The sequence below is a fragment of the Rhinatrema bivittatum genome, chromosome 9 (genome assembly GCF_901001135.1).
Source record: "Rhinatrema bivittatum chromosome 9, aRhiBiv1.1, whole genome shotgun sequence".
Taxonomy (NCBI): Eukaryota; Metazoa; Chordata; class Amphibia; order Gymnophiona; family Rhinatrematidae; genus Rhinatrema; species Rhinatrema bivittatum.
Window position 1 is genome coordinate 154,603,216 of NC_042623.1, and position 24,978 is coordinate 154,628,193.

The window sequence follows — 24,978 nt, forward strand, 5'->3', positions numbered from 1 at the left end:
TCATGTGGAATGCGAAAGTGGCCCCCAACCCCCGACGCTCATACCTAATCCCCCACCCCGAGTTAGTAGGTAGCCCTCCCATAGGGATTCAAATACCTATGTAGGGCATAGGCACTATAGTAAGGTGCTCGCTCTCTCTCTCTCTCTCTCTCTCTCTCTCTCTCTCTCTCTCTCTCTCTCTCTCTCTCTCTCTCTCTCTCTCTCTCTCTCTGAAACATTGCATGTGGTGCTTCCCCACTGCATGAGGCCCATAGTCTGAAGTTTTAAAATGAAATCTGAAGAATCCATATACATGATCTGCTTTGAGGAACTAGATGACATAGGTGAGAATCCACATATTTTGATAAAGGCTTTAAAAAAGATCCTATCCCTGACAGAATGAGATGGCCGGGAGGAGTCACCAAAGATTTATGGATCTTAGGGACTAACTAGAATACTGGAATGTTAGCAAATGGTTCATAAAGAAAATTCTATCCTTTAGAGGTAATGTATTTGTGAGATAGACCCTCATCTAACACTGATTTGATAAGTACTTGTATCTCCGAAGTAGGGTCTGCTGGTAAGGCCGTATAACAGAGAGGATCAGACAATTGCCATAAGGCTTCTTGATTGTATGCTGCGGTGTACAGAACTACCCACTGCCCTTGTCTGCCGGATGTATGGTGATGGAAGAGTCTTATTGCAGAGTATGATAGGCCTCCCGCTCAGCAGACAATTGAATATACACCGTATTTTGTGTTCAGCGATCCTCAGTTCCTTACATTGATGCACCGTTGAGTGCTTTTATTGCCATACCAGGTACACAGAGCTTATAAATTCTATTATGTACTTCATTTAGTTGGATACCCCCTTTCACATTTATTTAAACAGGTAATTCTGGCTCTTAATTCATTTGAATGTTTTGCTCATGAGCATTATAAATATATTTGACATTTTTATGTTTGCCCTTTCAGTGGCTTATACAATAGTGGGGCCGGTTCTTGAGCCGACTCCCACAACAACGAGTCCCTTATTAAAAATAACCATGTGCTAATGTTCATTCATTTTTTCACTATGACAAACTTTGAAGTGTCTATTTCTCTTCAGTTCACAGAGGTCATTCATACTCTAGCTTCTTGCCCGATATCTTCTTGAGCTGTTTTTTATTACAGCTTCATTCTGTTGGGGTATCCCTACTGCAAGAACAGGTGTGGGGCACCTTCTAAAGGAGCAAGGCTTTACTCCATTAAGTTACATTACCAGGTAATCAGGTGCAGGCTTCTGTCAGTTCTTTTTGAATCATTTTTATGTATATTTCTAATAATATTAAACATTCTTTTTCTTTTTCTTTTTTATGTGTTGATCACATGTAGTGTGACCACACATTTAAACATTGTGGAGCAGTTCCTGTATCATCTACAAATACTTTGAGCATAGCATATGAGGTAGCTTTCCAAACTTTTCATTCTTAAATGGTTTTCTATTTTTAGCAGAGCCTTAGGCTATTTAAGTGGGCATCTTAAGTTGTTTAGCTTTTTATCATGTTTAGAAGTCATTATGAATTCCTTTATTTTCCAACAGGAACAGGATGAGTCAGTACTAGTATTAAATGTTAGCACTATTAGTAGCACGATTTCTGTCAGCAACTCATATTTTTTAACTGTTCTTTCTACCTTGCGTTTTTAGACTTTTTGTGGTGTCTTCTGTGGCAGGGTTCCCCCTGAGAAAGCCTTCACTGGTGACACAAGGACCTTGTTGGGGCTTCATACTTTTTACACCCAGAACACTATATGTTAGAATTAGTCAAACTTGTGAGTATAGAACATATGATAGTATGAGTGGTTGTGTATCTGTGTCTATGCATGTATTTTTGGATAGTACATTATCTTATTATGGATATAATTGCTAATTCACATTTATGACCAACATATAAATGCTAAGCTACATAGTATAAAGAACCTGTTACGTGCCCCGTCCACGCCCGATCTGCACATGGGCCTGCCCACCTCTTTAGCTCTTCTGCAGGTCACGGGTCGGCCTCCCCAGCGGCAGCCGCGAGCTCTTCCAGGCCTCAGCGTCCCGTGGCGGCAGTCGCCAGGCCTTCCACTATGCACCAGACTTCAAGCCGGAGTTTGGCATCTCCAGTGGCATTGGCCACGCCCCTATGTGTGCGCACTCCGCTCAGTCTCTTGTAGGGTCAGGGGTGGGTCCTTGCTCCGTGGCGCTCCCTGATTGAATGTTCAATATAAGGAAGTTCCTACCTGCACTTCCTTGCCTTGGCAATCGGGTCGGCACTGTAAGTGTACTAGTTTGCCTTTGCATTCACAGTCTTGTTCCTGTCTTGTTCCAGCATCCTTCTGTTCCAGCCTTGTTCCAGTGTCCTTCTGTTCCAGCATCCTTCTGTTCCAGTGTCCATCTGTCCCGAGTTCCCAGGTAGTACCCTTGGACTGTCTCTCTGGTATTGACCTCAGTCTGTTCCTTGACCATTCTGTCTGCTGCATGCATCTTGACCTCTGCCTGCCTTGTGACCTCATCTGACCTCCGGAACCTGACCTCTGCTTCGTTGACTACTATTCGGACTGATCCTCGGATTCTGACCTCTACTGCCATTGACCACATCTTCTGACTCTGGCTCTGTCCCTTGCCTTGTCATCGCCTACGCTGTTCCAGTCTTCCTTGCTCCATCAGACCTACAGCCTCGAGTCCGACCGCGCTCCCGTGCTCCCATGCTGTCCTGTCTACTACTTCTCCAAGAGACCCTGTGAAGACCACCTAAGTCCAAGTGGCCCAGGTCCCTACGGGCTCCACCTGGGGGGACCGCGGGCTTCCAGTGGTGAAGCTCATCCTAAGCCTCTGTCTCCTCCAATGCTCTGCCTCCTTGGGACAGGTGCTTCTGGTCCCTACCAGGGAGCCGTTCTCCACTGCTCCAGGACAAGGGTCCACCTCCGAGTGCAACAGAACTGGATAGCCACATCATTTTCAATATACTAACATCTCTGATATCAGGTTATTTTGACTTCATTATGCATTCTTTATTTCCATTGATTGTACAAATTCAGAATTATGTTGTGATGTTAATTATTTCACTGTACTGTGATTTAACAAAAATAATTGTATTTGATTTCATTAGGCTACGCTTGTATTCTGTTTGAATATAGCAGGAATTGCTCATTTATTTTAATTTTTAATCATTTTTAATGTAATTTTCACATTAGTGTTTTGTTCTCTTGGGTTGTTTTTTTTCTATAATTATAATAGAACACTTTAGGCTGAACCTTTATTCCCCCGCAGGCGTAAAATATGGGGGTTATATGTGTGGCTGGGCCTTGCGTGCACTGCGTGCATTTTAGAAGGGGCCCGGCCTCACATGTAACCCCCGTTATGCGCACAAGAGCCAGGCCTCGGCAAAGGGATGGTCCAAGGGGAGGGGTAGTCCAGGGGGCGGGGAGGGGTGGAGCTGGAGGTGACCAGTACAGCAGCCATTTGCTGCTGTGCCGGGGGATTGCGTGCCAGCAGCCTGCTGGCACACAAAACTTACATCATCTCAAGAGCTGGTATAAGTTCGGAAACAAAGAAAAAAAAAGGTATGAACTTTTAAGCGGTCAGGGAGGAGAGGGGAAGAGGGAGGGAGGGTAAGTAGGGTGGTAGGAAAGTTCCCTCCCAGTCCAAGTATATGTTTAAAAATCTACCCCTTTATACACCATTACATTGCTCAAGTGATGTGTCCTGGGCCGGCCTGAGCGGGGAATACCCAGGCCGGTCCGACATTGTGAATCCGCCGCTGCCTGAGAATGCTAGGTCTCTCCCTGTTTCTAGGATTCTGTCTTGCCCCTTGGGGCTTTCCTTGCCTACACTGCCTTCGGGCATTCTATGTTCCGTGTAGTCCTTGACCTGGTTTGTCCTGCCTTGTCCTAGCCTGACTTGCTCCAGTCCCTGTTCCAGTTCCACTTACCTACATTCAGTTCCATGCTTTTCTGTTCCTGTGTTCTAGTCCATGCTTCCCCGCACCCAGCTCTAGTCTGTTCCAGTTGTTCCAGTGCCCTCCTACCTGCATTCAGTTCCACTCTTCTCTTCACTCTGTTCCAGTTCCACCCTTACCAACACTAAGCTCCAGTAATCCAGTTCCAAACTTACCTTTGCTCTGTTCCTATTTTCCAGTTCCACCCTTACCTGAACTCAGTTCCAGAGTTCCAGTTCCACGCTTACATGCATTCAGTTCCACACTTACCTTCACTCTGTTCCAGTGTTTCAGCCCACTCTTACCTGCAGTTTGTTCCAGTTTTCCTGCACTTCATTCTTGAACTCCAGTCCAACCTGCACTTTGCTCCTGAGATCCAGTCCAGCCCGTACCTCGCTCAAGAGCTCCGTCCCAGCTTCACTCCAACCTTGGGCATCAGTACAGTCTGCACTTATTCCTGTTCCAGCCTCACCAGACCACCCACAATTAGCTCCAGCCTTGCCCTCCTGCGCCATCCCTGGAGGAGGTGTTCACCACACTCTTGCTGAAGCCCAAACCTTTTTTAATGATTGTTGTATAGTTGAATTTAAGAAAGCATGGGATAAATACAGGGGATCTTTAAGGAAGTGATGCTATCAGGCCAATACAGTACAGCGCGCTCCAACGGAGCGCTCTGTTAACCCGCATTTGGACGCGTGTTTTCGATGCGCTAGCTTTACCCCTTATTCAGTAAGGGGTAATAGCGAGTCGAAAATGTGCGTCCAACCCCCCCTGCCTGCACTGCCTCACGAGCAGTAACTAAGGAAGAGCATGCCGCTGGTTTTGGATCTTTCACTTCTGCTACTGCTGCTCTGCTGCTCTCTGCCTTAGATGGTGTCAGGAAAGCTCGGTGTTAGAGCTGGGAGTTAGCAATCTGATGTAAATCTGCTATCTGATGGGAGGAGCTATCAGATAGGAGTTTGCAATCTGTTCTGGATCTGCTAGGGAGTAGCAATCTGTAATAATTCTGATATAGTGATGGGTGGATCCCTGGGCCGGTGGCAGATAACCACACCCCCAGGAGGATATCCCGAGAGGGACCACCGGCTAGGCTTGAGTATGGAGACAGACACACATTAGTTCTTTTATTAAACAGAGTTTTGAAACCACCAGAGGTGGCAGTAGTGAGTTGATATGCCCGGCAAGGCTGTAGTCCCTCAGGTACTGGAACAGCGATCCAAGCTGGCTGAGCTGTTGAGAAACTGTAGAAAGTGTGTAGGCAGAGTAGGCAGACTTCATGAACAGAACTAGATGACAACAACTCACATAAGGTCTCAAGGAAGCTCAGGAGCTGGAAAGATTTAGGCCCTCGAAGAGCGAGTACCTGGTTCCAGGGAAAGCTCTAAGAGAGCAATGGTAACTCACAATTGTTTGTAGCAGCGATAGCTTCCAGGCAATAGAGAATCTTCAGAGTGTCCAGGAACATGGGCCCTCGAGGAGCGAGTACCAGTTCCTATCTGTAATCTGAAATAAAGAAAAGAGAGTGATGCCCCCGAAGAGCGGGTATCTCTGGTAAGTCCGAGGAGGCAGAGTAGCTTGGACAAATCCTTAACGAGTCCTTACTAACTCAGTTTGTTAGCGATAATAGAGACCTTTAAATATTGGAAGCGGACGACGTCATCTCAGGGGGACGCCCCTGAGGTTCGCGCCCTTGCTGATATTTCAATCAGAGCACAGGCGCGTGCCCTAGGTCTTCAGGCAACATGGTGCATCTGCAACGTCGAGCCAGTCCGGGGACGCCAGAGGGAGATGGCATGGAGACGCCGGGGCAGCCAGCCATCCATCAGACCCGGAGGGTGTCACCACAGAGGTAAAGAGGGCAGATTTAGGGCATCGAGCAGCGACAGTCGCAACAGATGGCTCTGACACCTATTCCTTTACCTTTAAAACAATAAGGAATGAAACAGGTGGTGGTAGTAGCACTTCCTCTCCAAATTTCAATTTCTTCTGGCTGGAGCTGCCTAACAGTCCTGCCATTTTGGATTTGAAAAAGTTCCTTTTCATGTGCAGGAATCCCTGTTTTAGTGCCTCCTCTGCCAACAACATTTTTCCTTTGGCCTCTGCCTTTCCCTGACATGACGGAATTTGTAACTACCTACTCGGGATTGGATAATAGTATGATTTTTTTCTTTATTAATTGTACCATAACTGACTTTTGTACAGTCAATGACTGTAACACTGTGTGGATGTGTGTGCGGGTGTGAACTACAGAGAGAGAGAGAGAGAGACAGTGCAGTGTCATGCAGTGCACTAGTACATAGCTAAGACTGATTACTAACAGGCTTCACAAAACAAACTCTGGAAGCCTAGCTCATACTCTGCTTGTTGCAATCTCTGAAACTGTGCACTGCAGAGCTCACCTCTCTGGACTGGGCTAGTGCTGCTGCCCCAACCAGAGAAAAAAAATCACTCTCACTCAGTAGCACCAGTAGTCTGTTACAACTCTCCCAATTCTCTCCCATCCACACCCAGACTCTGACTGCACCCTCCTCAGGGGAGAAAAAAATCAGTATCAAAGTGCCAGTGCTGGCAGTCTGGCACTACCTTCTTTTCTCTGCTCAGTAAGTGAGACCAGTGTGGCAGTGACAGAAGCAGCCAAAAAGCTTTTCTCTAAAGTTGAATAACATACTTTTGAAAACTCTGTGACAGCTCAAAAACTGCAGCCTTCAAAGACAAAGTCTATACAAGAAATGCACAGTACTTCTTACACATGCTGAGACTGCAAGATCAGCATCATTGGATCCAGAAAGCAGGGATAAGCTGATTTAGAAAAATGCTTCATTGTGATATTTTGTTTCTTTGTCTCCATACCAGCATGTCTTGCCCAGTCTATGACGAGGCAGTAAAGTCATACGTGTCTCACAAGGAAGGGCTGATTGCTATGACTACTTCTACCAGTCTTCCATATAGATTTCTGTGGCCATAGAATTCAATTGTCTATAATAATGAATGGGGAATGAAACAAATGGAATGAATCGGATTTGTTTGCTTCAGGGGACCCATGAATAAAACACACAAGGTCATATTTGTTTCAGATTACACATTCATTTTAAATGAATGTACATCCCTAATTTATGGCATGGACTTTGTATCTGCTATAACAGAGGTACAAAGTTCTCTTATATGGTACCAGCTGGCCCTGAATTTTCAAAGAGAAACTCTACAGGGAGTTTCCCTTTGAAAATTGGCTTCCAGACCCACAGAAACACTCAAGGGTCTGCAATGTGTCATACACATTTTGAAAAGTGCCCTCAAAGCTTATTTTACATCAGAAATGAAGTTGAAAGTAATACTATCAAAGGAATTATCATATTTTAGCTGTGAAATTTCAATATTCCAAAATATTAATTAATCCTGCAGTTTTACTGTTTTAGGTAGTTAGAATGTTTTATTTTCCTGCTTGTATTAAGCAAAAGTGTTATTCTTACAAGTAAAAACTAAACAAGTATTTTGTTTTCAAGCCTGTTTGAGAAATCTCTTAAATGGTATAAATTTCATATTCAGAGTTCAGATGCAATTAATGGAAGTAATTTTCAATGGAGTTATGTGTATATATGTAACATAATATAATAGCAATTTTCAAAGGCCTATTTAAGTGTGTAAAGGGCACTTACACATGTAAAACCTTTTGACAATTAAATAGCATATATTGTAGCAATTTTCAAAAGCCCACTTATATGTGTAAAACCCAATTTTAAGATGATAACTTTAAAACAGGCAAGTGGGTGCACGTATACATGTGCATAGCAGCATAATATCGGCTTTGAGCCCTGCAAGTTAGGGAATTTTATAACAGGTGCGTGTTCTGCCCAGATCAGTTTCACCAATTCATCCACCAGTTTTCCTAGTCTATAACTAGGTCATCCAGACCCCCCCTGGTTCTTAAGCATTCAGTCCCCCCAGTTAATCTAGACCCTTCAAGCACTTAATAGATGGCTGAAAATAGTTTGATACAGACTTACACCTCATCTATATCAGAAGTAACTTAGCACCAAACTGGACCTGTGTACGCGCCCTTAGCATGTAGCTACATGAGGGCGTATCTCTTGGCCCCATCCCGGAATGTCCACACCCTGCCCACATTCCGCACAAGAACCAATGCAATATATTCACGCATCGATACTTGTGCGTGTATGTGTGCGGCATATAAAATCGGATAGACACATGCATGTGTTAGATTCGTGTCCCTCTCCCAGCTTTGGCATGCATCTGGCTTTTAAATCCACATTTTAGTGTCTGTAAATCCTTTTGAAAATTACCTCCTAAGGGTATGCAGTCGTTTCAAAATGACATGAAAACACTAGCTCATATGTTGTGCTGTTTCTTATTGTTTTCAAACAAATAAAATGCATAATGTTCATTTTGTGTCCTTTTTTTAATTTTTGCATGTACTCAATGGTTTAGTGCAATCTAAGTGATTTTAGCACACACAAAAATTGGTTTCAGTATTCATTAACACCCAAAAATATGAAAGTAAAATAATTATAAAAAAAAACCAAAAACAAGAAACAAAACAAAAATACATTACATAATGCAATGTTTTCCATGCATGTCCGTTATTAAATATCCCTTTCATTTTCATATTCCTTTGATTCCTTTGTTTTTTCCCCTTCAAATGTGAATTCACCTCATATCCTCTTTCAGGGTTCACCATGAAGTTGTTACCACATCTAATCTTCGGACTGCTCTTGGTGGTCTCGGTGAGTTATAGTAATGAAGCTGACGCATCAACCATTGATAAAAACGCAGGTGAAAAACTACTAAAAGATGAACCTGCAGCAGAGGATGCAGCAGTACAACCACCCCGAGGACCTTGCGCAAACTGGATGGGAGGATCACCAGGTTATCCTGGTCATAATGGTGCTCCAGGTAGAGATGGCAGAGATGGAAAAGATGGTATAAAAGGAGAGAAAGGAAATCCAGGTAAGCAAAGGAGGCTTCTATGATATTTTACTAAAAAATCAATATCTTCTGTAATTAAACCTGTATATTGTTTTGCCACCCAGTGAATAAATGATTAAGAAAATAGAAGAGGCAATAATCACTTTCTGTGGGTAAATGTGTTTTCCTACATAAGAAAATGCCATACTGCGTCAGACCAAGGGTCCATCAAGCCCAGCATCTTGTTTCCAACAGTGGCCAATCCAGGCCATAAGAACCTGGCAAGTACCCAAAAACTAAGTCTATTCCATGTTACCATTGCTAATGGCAGTGGCTATTCTCTAAGTGAATTTAATAGCAGGTAATGGACTTCTCCTCCAAGAACTTATCCAATCCTTTTTTAAACACCGCTATACTAACTGCACTAACCACATCCTCTGGCAACAAATTCCAGAGTTTAATTGTGCGTTGAGTAAAAAAGAACTTTCTCCGATTAGTTTTAAATGTGCCCCATGCTAACTTCATGGAGTGCCCCCAAGTCTTTCTACTATCCGAAAGAGTAAATAACCGATTCACATCTACCTGTTCTACACATCTCATAATTTTAAACATCTCTATCATATCCCCCCTCAGCCGTCTCTTCTCCAAGCTGAAAAGTCCTAACCTCTTTAGTCTTTCCTCATAGGGGAGCTGTTCCATTCCCTTTATCATTTTGGTAGCCCTTCTCTGTACCTTCTCCATCACAATTATATCTTTTTTGAGATGTGGCGACCAGAATTGTACACAGTATTCAAGGTGCGGTCTCACCATGGAGCGATACAGAGGCATTATGACATTTTCCGTTTTATTCACGATTCCCTTTCTAATAATTCCCAACATTCTATTTGATTTTTTGACTGCCACAACACACTGAACCGATGATTTCAGTGTGTTATCCACTATGACGCCTAGATCTCTTTCTTGGGTTGTAGCACCTAATATGGAGCCCAACATTTGTGTAATTATAGCATGGGTTATCTTTCCCTATTTGTATCACCTTGCACTTATCCACATTAAATTTCATCTGCCATTTGGATGCCCAATTTTCCAGTCTCACAAGGTCTTCCTGCAATTTATCACAATCTGCTTGTGATTTAACTACTCTGAACAATTTTGTGTCATCTGTAAATTTGATTATCTCACTCGTCGTATTTCTTTCCAGATCATTTATAAATATATTGAAAAGTAAGGGTCCCAATACAGATCCCTGAGGCACTCCACTGTCCACTCTGTTCCACTCTGTCCATTTAATCCTACTCTCTGTTTCCTGTCTTTTAGCCAGTTTGCAATCAACGAAAGGACATCGCCACCTATCCCATGGCTTTTTACTTTTCCTAGAAGCCTCTCATGAGGAACTTTGTCAAACGCCTTCTGAAAATCCAAGTATACTACATCTACCAGTTCACCTTTATCCACCTGTTTATTAACTCCTTCAAAAAAGTGAAGCAGATTTGTGAGGCAAGACTTGCCCTGGGTAAAGCCATGCAGACTTTGTTCCATTAAACCATGTCTTTCTATATGTTCTGTGATTTTGATGTTTAGAACACTTTCCACTATTTTTCCTGGCACTGAAGTCAGGCTAACTGGTCTGTAGTTTCCTGGATCGCCCCTGGAGCCCTTTTTAAATATTGCTATCCTCCAGTCTTCAGGTACAATGGATGATTTTAATGATAATATTGCTATCCTCCAGTCTTCAGGTACAATGGATGATTTTAATGATAGGTTACAAATTTTTACTAATAGGTCTGAAATTTCATTTTTTAGTTCCTTCAGAACTCTGGGGTGTATACCATCCAGTCCAGGTGATTTACTACTCTTCAGTTTGTCAGTCATTATTCCCCTCCCTATGTGAGTGAAAGTGCATATTCTGCTCTCATCACATATTTTACCCACTTTAAAAAGTGGGTAGAGATAGGTCAGAAGAGGCAAGTACATATGGAGATTGCATTTTTAAATCTGTGAGCATATTTTCCAGTGCATATTTTCCAGTGCAAAGAGTTTTCCTTTGAAAATGAGCTTGCAGTCTTGTGGGTATTTTTTACCTATGGGAATAGAGGCCCATGGTCAGATTCTAAATTTTGACTTTTAAAGGTCGGTGTTTAACTTTATGTGAGTAATGTATGTACATGTACTTGGCCAATTATCAGAGTATTTTCAAAGCAAAAGTATGCACATAAGTTCACTTTGGAGACTGGGTATGTGCAATGTACATGCAGAATTTACCACTATGTGGCCTCTTTGAAAATTACCTCCCCAAGTGGTTTGGTGGTACTGGCATTTGTAGCTGTATTTCTCTCTTAGGCTGGTCAAAGACTTGACACACTGTAATAAATGTATGCTGTATCCCAGACATTATAGCAATTAGGACCTCTAATGAAGGAACAGTGCAGCTTCACTAAGGCAATTAACTGAAGTTTCACAAAATAGCTGACTGCTTACTTTATTTCAAGATAAAGTACAAGAATAGAACAAGACACAGTTCAGTCTCTACAATAAAGGAATTACCATATATCAAAGCTTACAAAAGACATTCAAAGCAGTAAGATCAGAAGTGAAAAATAAATGGGTCCAGTAAGATGTAATATTCTTACATTTCAAAAATAGTATTTGCCCCTGAAACTACATCATAGGAGTACCCGACTCATGGACAAATAAATGCTCTCCAGTGGTGTCTAATGCAATCAGCTAATTTTACTAACCATTCACAGCTATGCAAACCCTGCAGGATTCTCAGATTTATACCTTAATGCCATATAAACTTGGTTATAGAGGATCCTGTCCCACCCCAAAAATGCATTTTTACTTGCTGAGACCATTGGATAGTTGCTGAATAAGTGTTCTTCTATTGCTGCATAGGCTTGCAACAATAGAAGAACACCACTTCCAGAGTCCTTAAACTTGACCCTTTCAGGAAGATTGTTATAAAATATTAGCTTTGGAGTATCTTTCTTTGCCAGTGTGGCACAGCATGAGCAGCTTTAGGCTTACCAGAGGATAGAGCATTCTGGACTCTGGCTTTCTCCACAACAAAACAGAAAATAAATCCTACTTATCTTTAGCAGGTTTGGCAATGAAAGATCACAATTCACAGTTAAACATTTCTAACTACTATTTTGGTTTCCTCTGGTCTGGGTCCTCCCTGTTCCCTCTAGGCCCTGGTCTCTTCTTTCTGCCCAGGGGAAACACCCTGCAACCAGGATTCTCTTATGACTGTCTTAAGGTAGTCCAAGCTAAATGCCTGGCCCTGGACTTTCAAGGAGGGTATAATGTTTACTCCTTTATATACCCTACCCCTCAACTTGACCTTGTAAAATCGAGTGTCTGCTTTTACCCAGGTTAACTTCCAGGAAAATAATTCACCATTCCTATTTCCCATTCCCACCATGAACTGGACTGACTATTACTTTTCCTTGCAGAGGGTAGAGTCGGTGTTGCGTGCCCTAGGCCTGAATAGCCCTTCCCCTCCAATAGTCTCTGTCCAACTCAAGGGAACTACTTTACATTGGGACTTGTTTCTCCTAGGTTACCCTTTCTCACTGTTTTTGGGGAATCAGTTAGGAGTTCCCGGAATACCCATGGTTCCTTTTGATGCATGTCACCATGCACAGTTGAAACAGTAAAGTCTCCGCCAGTCTTTAAATACTGGGAGCTCTCATATTCTCTTCTCCAATGTTGTCTCCATGGTCTATCTTTGCCTTCATGCAATACACCTCTGCAATATTCCGTGGAGTGGTATCCAGAGGAGATATCTCAGCACAGTCTAGGCTGGCCCAACTGATCGTAAACTGGCCCCACAGAGTCTTAAACTGGGGATAATCACATTCCAGAACCATGGGATGTGGAAGCTTGGGAAGTAATCACTTTTATATAGGCTTGCCCCACTGAAGATGTCAGTAAAACCTGACTGATTGGGTACTCTTGCTGGTCACTATATATGCAGACAAGTTTTGCCTTCTGCTTGTAATCAATATACCTTTCCTGGGCTATCTCCCTACTGATAAGAGTCTTCTCACACCCTGAATCTACCAGAGCTTGGATAAGGATCTCATCCAGTTCAGCTGAACCATTAAATGTCACCCTTTATACCCCAAAGCTGGATAGAATTCAAGGTAAGTATCTAGCATTGTTCCATAAGATTCAAGTTGGAAATTAAATCACCTCTTCTAATCGATAAATCAAAGGGGTACACTTTTAATCATTGGTCCAATTTTTTGAGAATTTTTTTAAAGCATTTTTACAAAAAATTACAATTATTAAAAAGTGCCCTACTTCCCTGTTTTTTTGAAGCATGAATTAACTTCAAAAAATGAGGAAGTAGTACACTTTTTAATAATTGTAATTTTTTGTAAAAATACTTCAAAAAAATTCTCAAAAAATTATAGAAACATAGAAACATAGAAATGACGGCAGAAGAAGACCAAATGGCCCATCCAGTCTGCCCAGCAAGCTTCACATTTTTTTTCTCATACTTATCTGTTTCTCTTAGCTCTTTGGTTCTATTTCCCTAGTGTACCCCTTTGATTTATCGATAGAGCATAATGTAAGGTTCTAAAAAATATCAAAGTGAGGGGTTTATATGATGGTCCCTTAGATTATTATTGTAATTCTTGGTAGATATGTCTTGTTTTGTATTTAATGTATATCAATAGGCATGATCTTAAAGCATGTGAACACCCCACTCCCCAACCCAGGGGAGGTTGGTGAGGCCCTCCTCCTTCTTATTCTTAGCTGTACCAAAGCCTTCCCTTTAACTAGAGAGCACAGAGTGGACCTTCATCTGGTGCACAGCAATCCTCAGCAGTGTAGGGTGCCTGTCCAAGTCAGAGGCATAGCTACCTGGTTGATGATTCCAGTAGCATATGGTTTTGTCAAAGAATAAAGCTTGAGCCATGCACATGCTGAGTGTATACAGCTAGTACAATGAAACTGTGAATGGCTGATTAAATTGGTTATGGTTCTCACCTGTTACTTAGATAACTGTAGTAATTTTAGAATTAATGCATGCCGATGAGGTGAGATCCAAGACATAATGCAGGGAATCACAAACAGCACAACAGTGTCAAAAACCTCAAGGCACAGTGTGTAAAATCATGGCACAAAAATATCAAAACCCTAGGATGTAGAGTGTGGACAATCATAAACAACACAAAGGTGTGAAAACCCCCAAGGCAAAGAGTGTGAAAAATCACAAATAGCACAAAAGTGTCAAAACCCAAGGCACAGAGTGCTAAAAATCACAAACAGTACAAAGGTAACAAAACCACCATTGCATAAATTGCATAAAATCACAAACAGTACAAAGGCCTAGACAGCAAGGTGGAAAACAGAAAAGAAATGTGATAGGCAAAGAAACCTTTTTTTATATTTTCATAATTTTATTTTGGGGACAAAACACCCTAGTATAACCAAGAAAAAAAAGGTGGGAGAACTAGGTTGGGATACAAACAGCAAACAATTAGGAGATAGTGTTTCAGGTGCATAGCCAATAGGCATAGTGGCAGCAAGACTGCTAACATGGAACATCTGGGGCATGGCAGGTAGGCATAGTACCAGCAGGACCCAAGGTTGTACATCTGGCAAATAGCAGGTATGCATAGTGGTGGCAAGACCCCCAATGTGGTACATCCAGGGCATGGGAGATAGCATAGTGCCATCAAGACCCTAAAGGGGGTATATCTGAGGTATGGCAGCTAGACATAGTTGAAGCAAGATCTCCAAGGTGTTTTTAGCTGTCTTGCCACTCATATGGAAATTCTGGAAAGCCCAGCATAGGCAGATTTTTATAAAGATTTGATTTTCTATACAACTCTGGCACCAGCCTTGAAAGATGAGGATTTATAATGTCCCCTGCCATTGAGAAGACATGTTTGATAGGCACTTTGGATAGTACAGATAATGCTGAGCCACCTTGATCTAGTCAGACCAGACCATGGACTAATATGCCCAATATGCTAGCACATCTGTATCCATGTCCTCAATGAGCTCTGTTAGAAAGCATGCCACAGACATTTTTGCTGTGATGGGGCAAGAGTTTCTCTTGCCAGCTGTTTTAGCTATGGCCACTGTGGAGGCAGCATGGCTTTGGTGTAGTGAAGGAAGTGCTGCGAGACTGCTGTTTGAGCCTATTCTCTGGGTGGCCCGTCTTTCCTGCCCTAGATACCCATTGTGCCTCTGCTGCCACTGTTCATACACCCTGACAGCTTCTTCTTCATGTACAATATGTGAGACACTGGGACTGGAAGGAGAGACTCCCTTTCATTCATGGATCACAAAATGGGGCAAGCAGGTATGTTTTGTTTTCTATCAGAGCTTTCTGCCTCACTTGCACCTGCTGCTGTAAGGATTCCACAAACTTTATTACTTCTGCTTCCCCTCCCTCTTGCTCATGGAAACCTTTTAACTAGGGTTGGGCTTTTATAAACTGAATACAGCTAAGGATTTCCAAGTAGTGTTGGACATTTTTTAGACATGTTTTGTGAAGGCTTAAATATTTATATATATATATGTGTGTGTGTGTGTGTGTGTGTGTGTGTGTGTGTGTGTGTGTGTGTGTGTTACATTTGATGGCTCTCAGGATGCTCCCATGAGCTGCTACACTCACCCCTGCAGCTGCCCCAGTGCTGCACAGGCTTCCCAATACGGTGGCTTAGAACTTAGACCTGTAAGTCGGGGGCGGTCCGGGAGCGGGCAGGAGGGTGGGCCAGAGTTAGCCGCTAACCAATGCAGCTAACTCTGGTCACACGGTAGGGCTGTCCTAAAGTTAGCTGGATATACTTTAAAATAGCCCAGTATATTCAGCAGCTTGGCCACGCCACTGAATATCCCTGTTAAGTTAGCCAGATAACTTAACTAGCCACTCCGCAGCAGAATATCGGCCTATAAATGAATCTTTGCTTTGGTCTTTACTAAATATTATTACTAGTATCCTCTAACTGTTCAATCAAATCAGCTATGGTACCTGAGAACTGGAGAGTGGCCAACGTAGAGCCCATTTTAAAAAAGAGTGTACAGGTGATCTGGGAAACTACAGATTTTTTTTTCCTTAATATTTGTACCAGGCAAAATAGTAGAAATTATTCTGAAGAACAAAATGACTGGCCATCTGGATAGATATAGATTGATGGGGCAGAACCAACATGGATTTAGGAAAGGGAAGTTTGTTTTACCAATTTGTTAGATTTATTTGAAGGGGGTTGATACACATTTGGACAAAAGTGAGTCAATTTGTATAATGTTTCTGGATTTTCAAAAGGGATTTGAAAAATTCCCTCATGAGAGATTCATCAGGAAACAGAGTCATGGGATAGGATTAGGCAGCTATGTCCTTTTGTGGATTGGTAACTAGCTAAAAGATAGGAAACAGAGCAGAACTGAATGGCCATATCTCGCAATGGAGAAAGGTAAATACAGGGAACAGTGCTTTTTAATATATTTGTAAATGATATGGAAAAGGGAGTGATGAGTAAGGTGGTCAAATTAATCAAAGCAGTTAAATCACAGGCCAATTGTAAGGCATTGAAAGGACATTGCGAGACTGGGGGATTGGCATCTAAATGACAACATTTAATGTGGATAAGTGCAATGTGATGCACATAGGGAAGAATAATGCACACTATAGGTACATGATGCTGGGTTCCATATATGATGTCACCACCCAGGACAAGGATCTAGGAGTATTGTGGACAATACTTTGAAATTATCAACTCACTGTGCAGCGGCAATTCAAAAAGCACATAGAATGATAGGAATTACTAGGAAAGGAATGTAAAATAAAACAGAAGATATCAATAGCCACGTTTCGTTCTATGGTGTCACCCACCTTGAGTATTGTTTGCATTTCTGGTTGCGCCATCATTAAAAAGGTAAAGTGAAGGGCAACCAAAATGAAAAGGCGATGGAATAGCTCCCCTATGAGGAAAGGCTAAACTGACTATGGTTCTTCATCCTGGAGAAGAGATGACAGAGAAGGAAGATATGACAGTTATGTACATCCCTGTTTCATTGTAACTGCAACACTTCCAGCTTCGCACTTGTCAAAGTTTTATTGTATTTTCTAATTTTACTCACCCCTTGTTTAATGTAAACCAGCATGATGTGATGCCTATCGTGAATGCCGGTATAAAAAAACACTAACTAACTAACTAACTAACTAACTAACTAAATAAATAAATAAACAAATATGATAAAGAGGTCTGTAAAATATTGAATGGGGAGGAACAGGTAAAAGGGAAAGGTTATTTACCCTTTCCAATAGTACTAGGATTAGGAGGCACTCCTTAAAGCTAATGGGCAGTGCATTTATAACAAACTGGAGAAAGCATTTTTTCACTTGGCACACAATTACATTTTGGAATTTATTGCAGAGGAAGTGATGAAAGCAGTTAGAGTTTAGACAAGTTACTGGAGGAAAAGTCCATAAACCATTATTAATTAGCCTTGTAGACTTGAGAAAGTCACTGATTATCTCTGGTTATGAGCATGAAGGACTGGATCTATTATTTGTGATCCTGCCTGGTATTTGTGACCTGGATTAGCTTCTATTGGAGACAGGCTGTTGGGTTCTATGGACCTTTGTTCTGACCCAGTATGGCATTTTTTTATATTCTTATCACAGGAACCAATAGGACATCACAGTACTCCGACTAGCTCTGGAGCCAGAGTAACACTCTAGAACAAAAGCACCTAAACTCAGACCTTGAGCACCACAACCCAGTCGGATTTTCAGGATTTCCACAATAAATATGCATAGGATCTATTTGCATGCATTGCCTCCATTGTATGAAAATAGATGTCATATAAATTCATTATGGAAATCCTGAAAACCCAATTAGGTAATGGGCCTCAAGGACCCTAGCTCTAGACAACAAAGCTTCAATTTTCAAGTGGTTTGCCAGAGGCATATAATGGAAGGCACATGTTTGAATGTAGTCTAAACCTCTCTCTCTTAGTCAAGGGCTATTTTAGCTGAAGCCAAACTTGGCTGATCTAACTTTCTCTCCAACACACTTATTCTTCCAATACTCTTTTCTCTTTTGTCTACAGGTGAATCTGGCCCAAAAGGTGATCATGGAGAGCCAGGAGGTTTTGGTGCTGAAGGCCCAAGAGGATTCCCAGGAACCCCGGGACTGAAAGGAGAAAAAGGAGAAAGTTCCTTTCTTTACCGCTCTGCTTTTAGTGTTGGTTTGACAACCAGAGCCTCTCCACCCAGCACCCCCATCAAATTTAACAAGATCTTTTACAATGAGCAGAAGCACTATGATGAAACTACTGGCAAGTTCCACTGCACGATTCCTGGGGTGTACTATTTCTCCTACCACCTAACTGTGTACCTGAAGGACGTGAAAGTAAGCCTGTATAAGAACAACAAAGCCGTTATGTTCACCTTTGACCAGTTCCAGAGTAACAATGTTGACCAGGCTTCGGGCTCTGTCCTCCTACATCTAGAAGCAGGGGATGAAATCTGGCTTCAAGTATACGGTGACGAAACCTACAATGGAATCTACGCAGACAACGACAACGATTCCACTTTCATGGGATTCCTCATCTATCCTGACACAAATCATTTGTAAAAGTGTTGCATTAGGGAAAAACTTAAGAATTAGCATGGGGACAATTTAGGTTTTCTTTATCTCTAAATGCTATTAAAATATTACCAAGCAATAACCATCCTTAACACAGCATCAATAAGTGAGATACCTGTTTGGCTTTTGGAAAAAGATGTTTCAGATCTCAGTTTTGGTATATTGTTAACTTCTTTTTATTGACTGTATCAAGATATTTCCCAAAAGGTCTACATAGTTAAAGAATATCCATTTGAAAAATCAATAGTGGAGTCAAAACAATGACAAGTTTAGCACCCCATTTCCCCCACACAAACTAAAGCTCTACCATTTGCAATGCCCTGGAGGCTAATTCCATATTATCAGGTGTTCTAGGAGTATTTCATTGGTCCCTCCAGTGATAAAAGTACTTGTGTAAAAACATGACTTATGGATTGTTTGTACTCCCAGGCTTCCAGCTCATATACTGCTTCAAATCACCTTTTGAAAACTTCAGTTTCTGCAGTGGGAGAGAATGAAATATGAAGGCTTTGTTTCATCCTGCTCTCATGTCACTGTCTGACATGATAAACAAAAAACACAGGGATATATATTTTCAATAATTCTCTCTTCTTCAGATAATAATCTACACAATAAGATAATCTTTTTTAACTACAATATACTCATGCAAAAAATATTTTTATTAATGTAACAAAAATATACAAAAACACAACCCTCACTAAACAATGTTAAAACTAACTAATCAGCATCCACTCACTTCATTCATACCATTAAAATATTGACATCTGAAAACAATGTGACACAATACATACTTCAATACATCATGTTTAAATATGAGTTGAATACATATCAAATTATTATTATATTGATATAAACCTCCCACATAATGTGTACTATTATACTTCAATATGTTTGTTCTTATCAAAATATCTTTTGCAACACACAATGAAATTATCCCAATACACACAGGTATTTTTTAGATAAATTCTTCAGAAAAGAAAACTTTTTTTTAATCCACACATCCCGTCTCTATTCACATGGGGTTAAATCCGTCCCGTCTCTATTCGCAGGGACTAAATCCGACCTATCCTTCAATGCATACACTTCGTCCAACACAGAATCCTTGTTTCACCCCCACCGGGGCTTCATCAGGGACTCATCGGTATAACAAATACCGTTTTTCCACTTCTTCACAAAACTCACTTACTCAAAAGGGATTGTCAAATATCCAATCTAATTTAATATCATCACCACACACTCCAATTTCAAATATTGTTTTTCAGCTTATAATTCCGATCTCTTCACCGAGTGTTCACATGTGACATCCGTTGGTTTTGGTGGAAAGGTGAACACTTGGTGAAGAGATCGGAATTATAAGCTGAAAAACAATATTTGAAATTGGAGTATGTGGTGATATTAAATTAGATTGGATATTTGACAATCCCTTTTGAGTAAGTGAGTTTTGTGAAGAAGTGGAAAAACGGTATTTGTTATACCGATGAGTCCCTGATGAAGCCCCGGTGGGGGTGAAACAAGGATCCTGTGTTGGACGAAGTGTATGCATTGAAGGATAGGTCGGATTTAGTCCCTGCGAATAGAGACGGGACGGATTTAACCCCATGTGAATAGAGACGGGATGTGTGGATTAAAAAAAAGTTTTCTTTTCTGAAGAATTTATCTAAAAAATACCTGTGTGTATTGGGGTAATTTCATTGTGTGTTGCAAAAGATATTTTGATAAGAACAAACATATTGAAGTATAATAGTACACTATGTGAGAGGTTTATAACAATATAATAATAATTTGATATGTATTCAACTCATATTTAAACATGATGTATTGAAATATGTATTGTGTCACATTGTTTTCAGATGTCAATATTTTAATGGTATGAATGAAGTGAGTGGATGTTGATTAGTTAGTTTTAAAATTGTTTAGTGAGGGTTGTGTTTTTGTATATTTTTGTTACATTAATAAAAATATTTTTTGCATGAGTATATTGTAGTTAAAAAAGATTCTCTTATTGTGTAGATTACTGTCTGACATGAGTTAGAGGTAAAGCAGCCTTGTATTCTGTGCTCAGCATACAGGAATTGAGTGTGCACAAAACTTGTGAGCTGGACCAAAGTTGCATGCAGGCCTCTTCAGAGTCAGAGTGTAGGTACATGCTGGTGACCTGGGGTTCTTCAATGTGCAATTCATGGCCAGGGCACTCCTTCGAAGTTAGTAACATTCCAGAGGCACGCCTCCATCTCTGGCTGCACTGCACACTAGTAAAAGTGACCAACGTGTCTTCAGAACACATTCAGTCAGACTCCAGCTTTGCTTCTGGTTGACCTGGTCAGTTCACAGTTCCACAGTTGCTGGAAGCGTATTACTTCAGAAAATATACAAAATCTAGGAAATATAATAATAGCTAAATACACAGCAAAATAAAAGAATATTGTCTCGGAAAAAGGAAAGCTGCTTACCTGTAACAGGTGTTCTCCTAGGACAGCATGGATGACATCATCGGATGGAGCCAGGTACAGAAAACTTATGTCAAAGTTTCTAGAAACTTTGACTGGCACACTGAGCATGCCCTGCATGTCACTATCCGCGCATCCACATGGGGTCCCTCTTCAGTCTCGTAACATAGAATTAAAAACAAAAAAAAAATAACAGGACAAACCCAAATCCACGGGGTGGCGGGAAGGTTTCATGAGGACTAACATTCTGCTTTCCTAGGAGAACACCTGTTACAGGTAAGCAACTTTGCTTTCTCCTAGGACAAGCAGGATGGTACTCCTCACACATGGGTGAATCCATAGCTGCAGGCTGTTTTCGCACAACAAGCAAACCAACAGACACCTAACCAGGTGCCAATGGGCACAACAACACAGGTGCTGTTGGTAACAGAGGGAGAAAGGCCTGAACCCGAAAAAAGCACCCTAGGCAGGAAGAGTTGGGTTCTCAGCTGAAAAACCTTTCGAAAGACAAACTAGCCGAAACTGCTGTTGTGTGGGCCATCCCTGTCCAAACAATAATGGGCGGCGAAGGTGTGGAGAGAACTTCATGTCGCAGCCTTGCAGATCTTGGCTACAGGAACCGCTCACAAGTGGGCCACTGAAGCTGCCATGGCTCTGACAGTGAGCCTTGACATGGCCTCCAAGCTGAAGGCCCGCCTGCACATAGCAGAAGGAAATACAATCCACCATCCAGTTTAACAGTGCTTGGTAACCACAACTCCCAATCTATTCTTGTCGAAAGAGATGAAGAGCTGCATACACTGCCTGTGGCCTGCTGTCTACTCAAGGTAGAAAGCTGAGGCCCTCTTGCAATCCAAGCTGTGCAGAGCCTGTTTGCCCTGGTGCGAGTGAGGCCTAGGAAAAAAGGTGGGTAGAATGATTGACTGGTTAAGATGAAAATCAGTCACCGTCTTAGGTAGGAACTTAGGGTGAGTACGCAGGACCACCCTATCATGAAAGAATTTTGTATACGGCGGATACATCACCAAAGCTCGAAGATCGCTGACCCTGCTCGCTGAAGTGACCGCAACCAAGAAGATAATTTTCCAGGTCAGGTACTTCAGATCACAGGATTGCAGAGGCTCGAAAGGATCTTGTATGAGCTGAGCCAACACCATGTTGAGGTCCTAGGACACAACAGGAGGCCACAGGGGGGGCTTCAGCTGAAGCAAACCCCGCATAAACCACCCCACTATTGGCTGTACAGAGATGAGCGAACCGCCAACACCCTGGTGGTAAGCATCGATGGCACTCAGGTGTACTCTGAGTTGGTCTTTAAACCAGCATCCAAAAGGTGCAGCAAGTAGTCAAGCAACTTCGGAATGGAGCAGGAGAATGGATTCAAGCCATGGCCCTCACACCAGATGGAAAACCTCTACTTCAGGCTATAAGACTTCCTGGTGGAAGGCTTCCTGGTGGAAGGCTTCCTGGAAGTTACCAGGACCCGAGACATATTGTCAGAGAAGTCAAGGGGTTGTAGAACTAGCCTTTCAACATCCAGGCCATCAGAGACAATGCCCTGAGATTTGGATGGCACAGCCTGCCCTAATCCTGCGTGATCAGGCTGGAGGAGGTCCCCAGACCGATCGGTTCTCTGACAGAGAGATCCTGCAGGAAGGGGAAACAGAGTTGCCTTGGTCAATGAGGGGCAATGAGAATCATGGTCCCCCTGTCCTGCCAGAGCTTCAGGAGTGTCTTCATCACCAGAGGAAGTGAAGGATAACATACAGAAGGCCCTTGCCCCAATGGCGGGCAAAAGCGTCTGAGGTTGGTTTGCCATCCCCCCTGTACAGGGAGCATAAATGCCTCACTTTGCTGTTGCAGGAGGAGGCAAAGAAATCCATGTCAAGGATCCACAAGAGATGGAAGATGCGATCCACCACTGCTTGATCCAGGGACCACTTGCGGGGTCGGAACGCTCGACTCAGCTGGTCCACCATCACATTCTCTGTCCCATCCAGGTGCATGGTTCAGAGTAGAATGCCCTGGGACCGTACCCATAACCAAATTTGAACAGCCTCCCAACACAGAGGAACAACCCCGTACCTCCTTGCTTGTTGATATACCACATCGTTACCTGTTTGTCGGTCTGGTTCAGGACCAACTGGTTGGTTAGGCAAACCCAGAACGCCCAAAGAGTGTAGCAGATCGCCCGCAGTGTCAGAAAGTTGATTTGGCACTGAGCTTTCTGAGCAGTCCACAGACCTTGTGTGCGGAGGTCGTCCACATGCATGCCCTAGCTCAGGATGGATGCATCCCTAGTAAGCAGAACCTGGGTAGGGGGATACTGAAAAGAAACCCCCTACTCCAGCTTGGGCAGACTCTCACACCAAGACTAGGATGTCTGGAGAGACGCGTAATGTGGATGTGTACATTGAGGTCCTGGGAGGCCTGCTACCACTGAGGCCACAGGTTCCACTGAGCCCTGTGCATTTGCAGGGGAGCCAAGGGAGTAACATGGACATATGCAGCCATGTGGCCCAGAAGGCGAAGCAAAAGGTGGGCCGAGACCTGCTGACTTTGGTGGACCAGACTTGCAAGAGACACTAGAGCAAAGGCCCAATCGTGAGGAAGATAGGCTCGGGCCTGAGCCTATCCAGCTGGGCACCAATAAATCTCAACTGAGGCGATGAGGTGAGATGGGACTTCAGGTAGTTGATGACAAATCCGAGGGACTCCAACACATGAATGGTCGAGCGCAGGGAGTGAAACGCCTCCTCCTGTGTGGCGCTCTTGACCAGCCAATCATCCAAATAGGGAAACATATGCACCCCCAGCCAGTGGAGGTATGCACCCAATACTGCCAGACACTTGGTGAAGATTGACTGGGCCAAAGTGATGCCAAACAGCAACACCCTGAACTGGAAGTGCTTCTCACCCTCAAGGAACCACAGATGCTTCCTATGACCAGGGAAGATCTCGATGTGGGCATATGTGTCTTTTAGATTGAGGGAGCTAAGCCAATCCCCCTTTGCAGGAGGGGAATCAGGGTTCCCAGCAAGACCATCTTGAACTTTTTGTTTTGCAGAAATTTGTTCAAGGCTCTCGAATCCAAAATGGGGCAGAGCCCCTCTGTTCTCTTTGGAGTCAGAAAATAGCAGGAGGAGAACCCCCACCCTTGCTGCTGTAGCAGTATGGGTTTGGCTGCTCTGGTCATTACAAGAGCAGAGAGCTCCGTCAAGAGAATTTCCTGATGGGAGGACTGGCCCCAAGATGAGCATGGGGGAGAGTCCATGGGGACACCCAGGAAGTTCAACCGGTACCTTCTACGAATGATGGACAGGACCCACTTGTCTGAAGTAACCTGGGGCTAGCGGTCTGCAAAGGACTGCAGCCGACCTCTGACTGGAGGGTCTGGTGTCAAGGGTACAGTCGCAAGATTTATGCTCCCCCACAATCAGTAAAAACCATGTAGCGGTGTCGGCTGAGACCTGGGGGTCCACTGTTGTCTAGAACAGCCCCAGGAGTTTACACGTGGAGTTCAAGCATGAGAGCCAGGAGGGTATTATTTCTTCTGGCAATAGAAGGACTTCCTGGATTCCTGACGTAAATATTTTCTGGCGGAGGATGACAGGTCCGATGTACTGGCTGAGAGATGCTGAAGGGTCTCATGGTGATCCTTCAACTGAGCCACAGCATCTCTCACCTTATCCCCAAACAGATTATCACTAGTACAGGGCAGGTCCATGAGCTTTTCCTAGACCTCTGGTCAGAGATCAGAGACTTGAAGCCACACCATCCTATGGGCACTAATGCCCGCTGCCACCACTCTAGCCACCATATCAAACACATCGTAGGTGGACCCCACATTGTGTTTATCACTCTCCAGATCCTGCTGGGTGATTGCCAAAAAGGCATCCTTCTGCTGCTGGGGGAGGCACTCAGACAACTCCTGAACATGCTTCCAAAGGTTCTGAGTATACTGGGTCATGTACTGCTAGTAGGAAGCAATACGAGTGATCAACATAGCTCCTTGGAACACCTTCCTACCTAAGGTATCCAATGCCTTGTGCTC

The 24,978-nt window shown here is 42.9% G+C and overlaps 1 protein-coding gene across 1 annotated transcript; it reads left to right on the plus strand.

Annotated features, from left to right (window-relative positions):
* Positions 1–2,835: 2,835 nt before the first annotated feature.
* ADIPOQ (adiponectin, C1Q and collagen domain containing) lies at positions 2,836–18,882 on the plus strand. Its single transcript, XM_029616562.1, has 3 exons — positions 2,836–2,985; positions 8,621–8,899; positions 17,939–18,882. Exons 2-3 carry the CDS (start codon positions 8,629–8,631, stop codon positions 18,463–18,465), a joined length of 798 nt encoding a protein of 265 aa, XP_029472422.1. The 5' UTR covers positions 2,836–2,985; positions 8,621–8,628; the 3' UTR covers positions 18,466–18,882.
* Positions 18,883–24,978: the final 6,096 nt, after the last annotated feature.

Excerpts from the sequence above, each read along its gene's own strand:
- ADIPOQ (XM_029616562.1), top strand. The coding sequence starts at position 8,629 with ATGAAGTTGTTACCACATCTAATCTTCGGACTGCTCTTGGTGGTCTCG. Across the intron at positions 8,900-17,938 it reads AGGAGAGAAAGGAAATCCAG|GTGAATCTGGCCCAAAAGGT; the intron begins GTAAGCAAAGGA and ends TTTTGTCTACAG.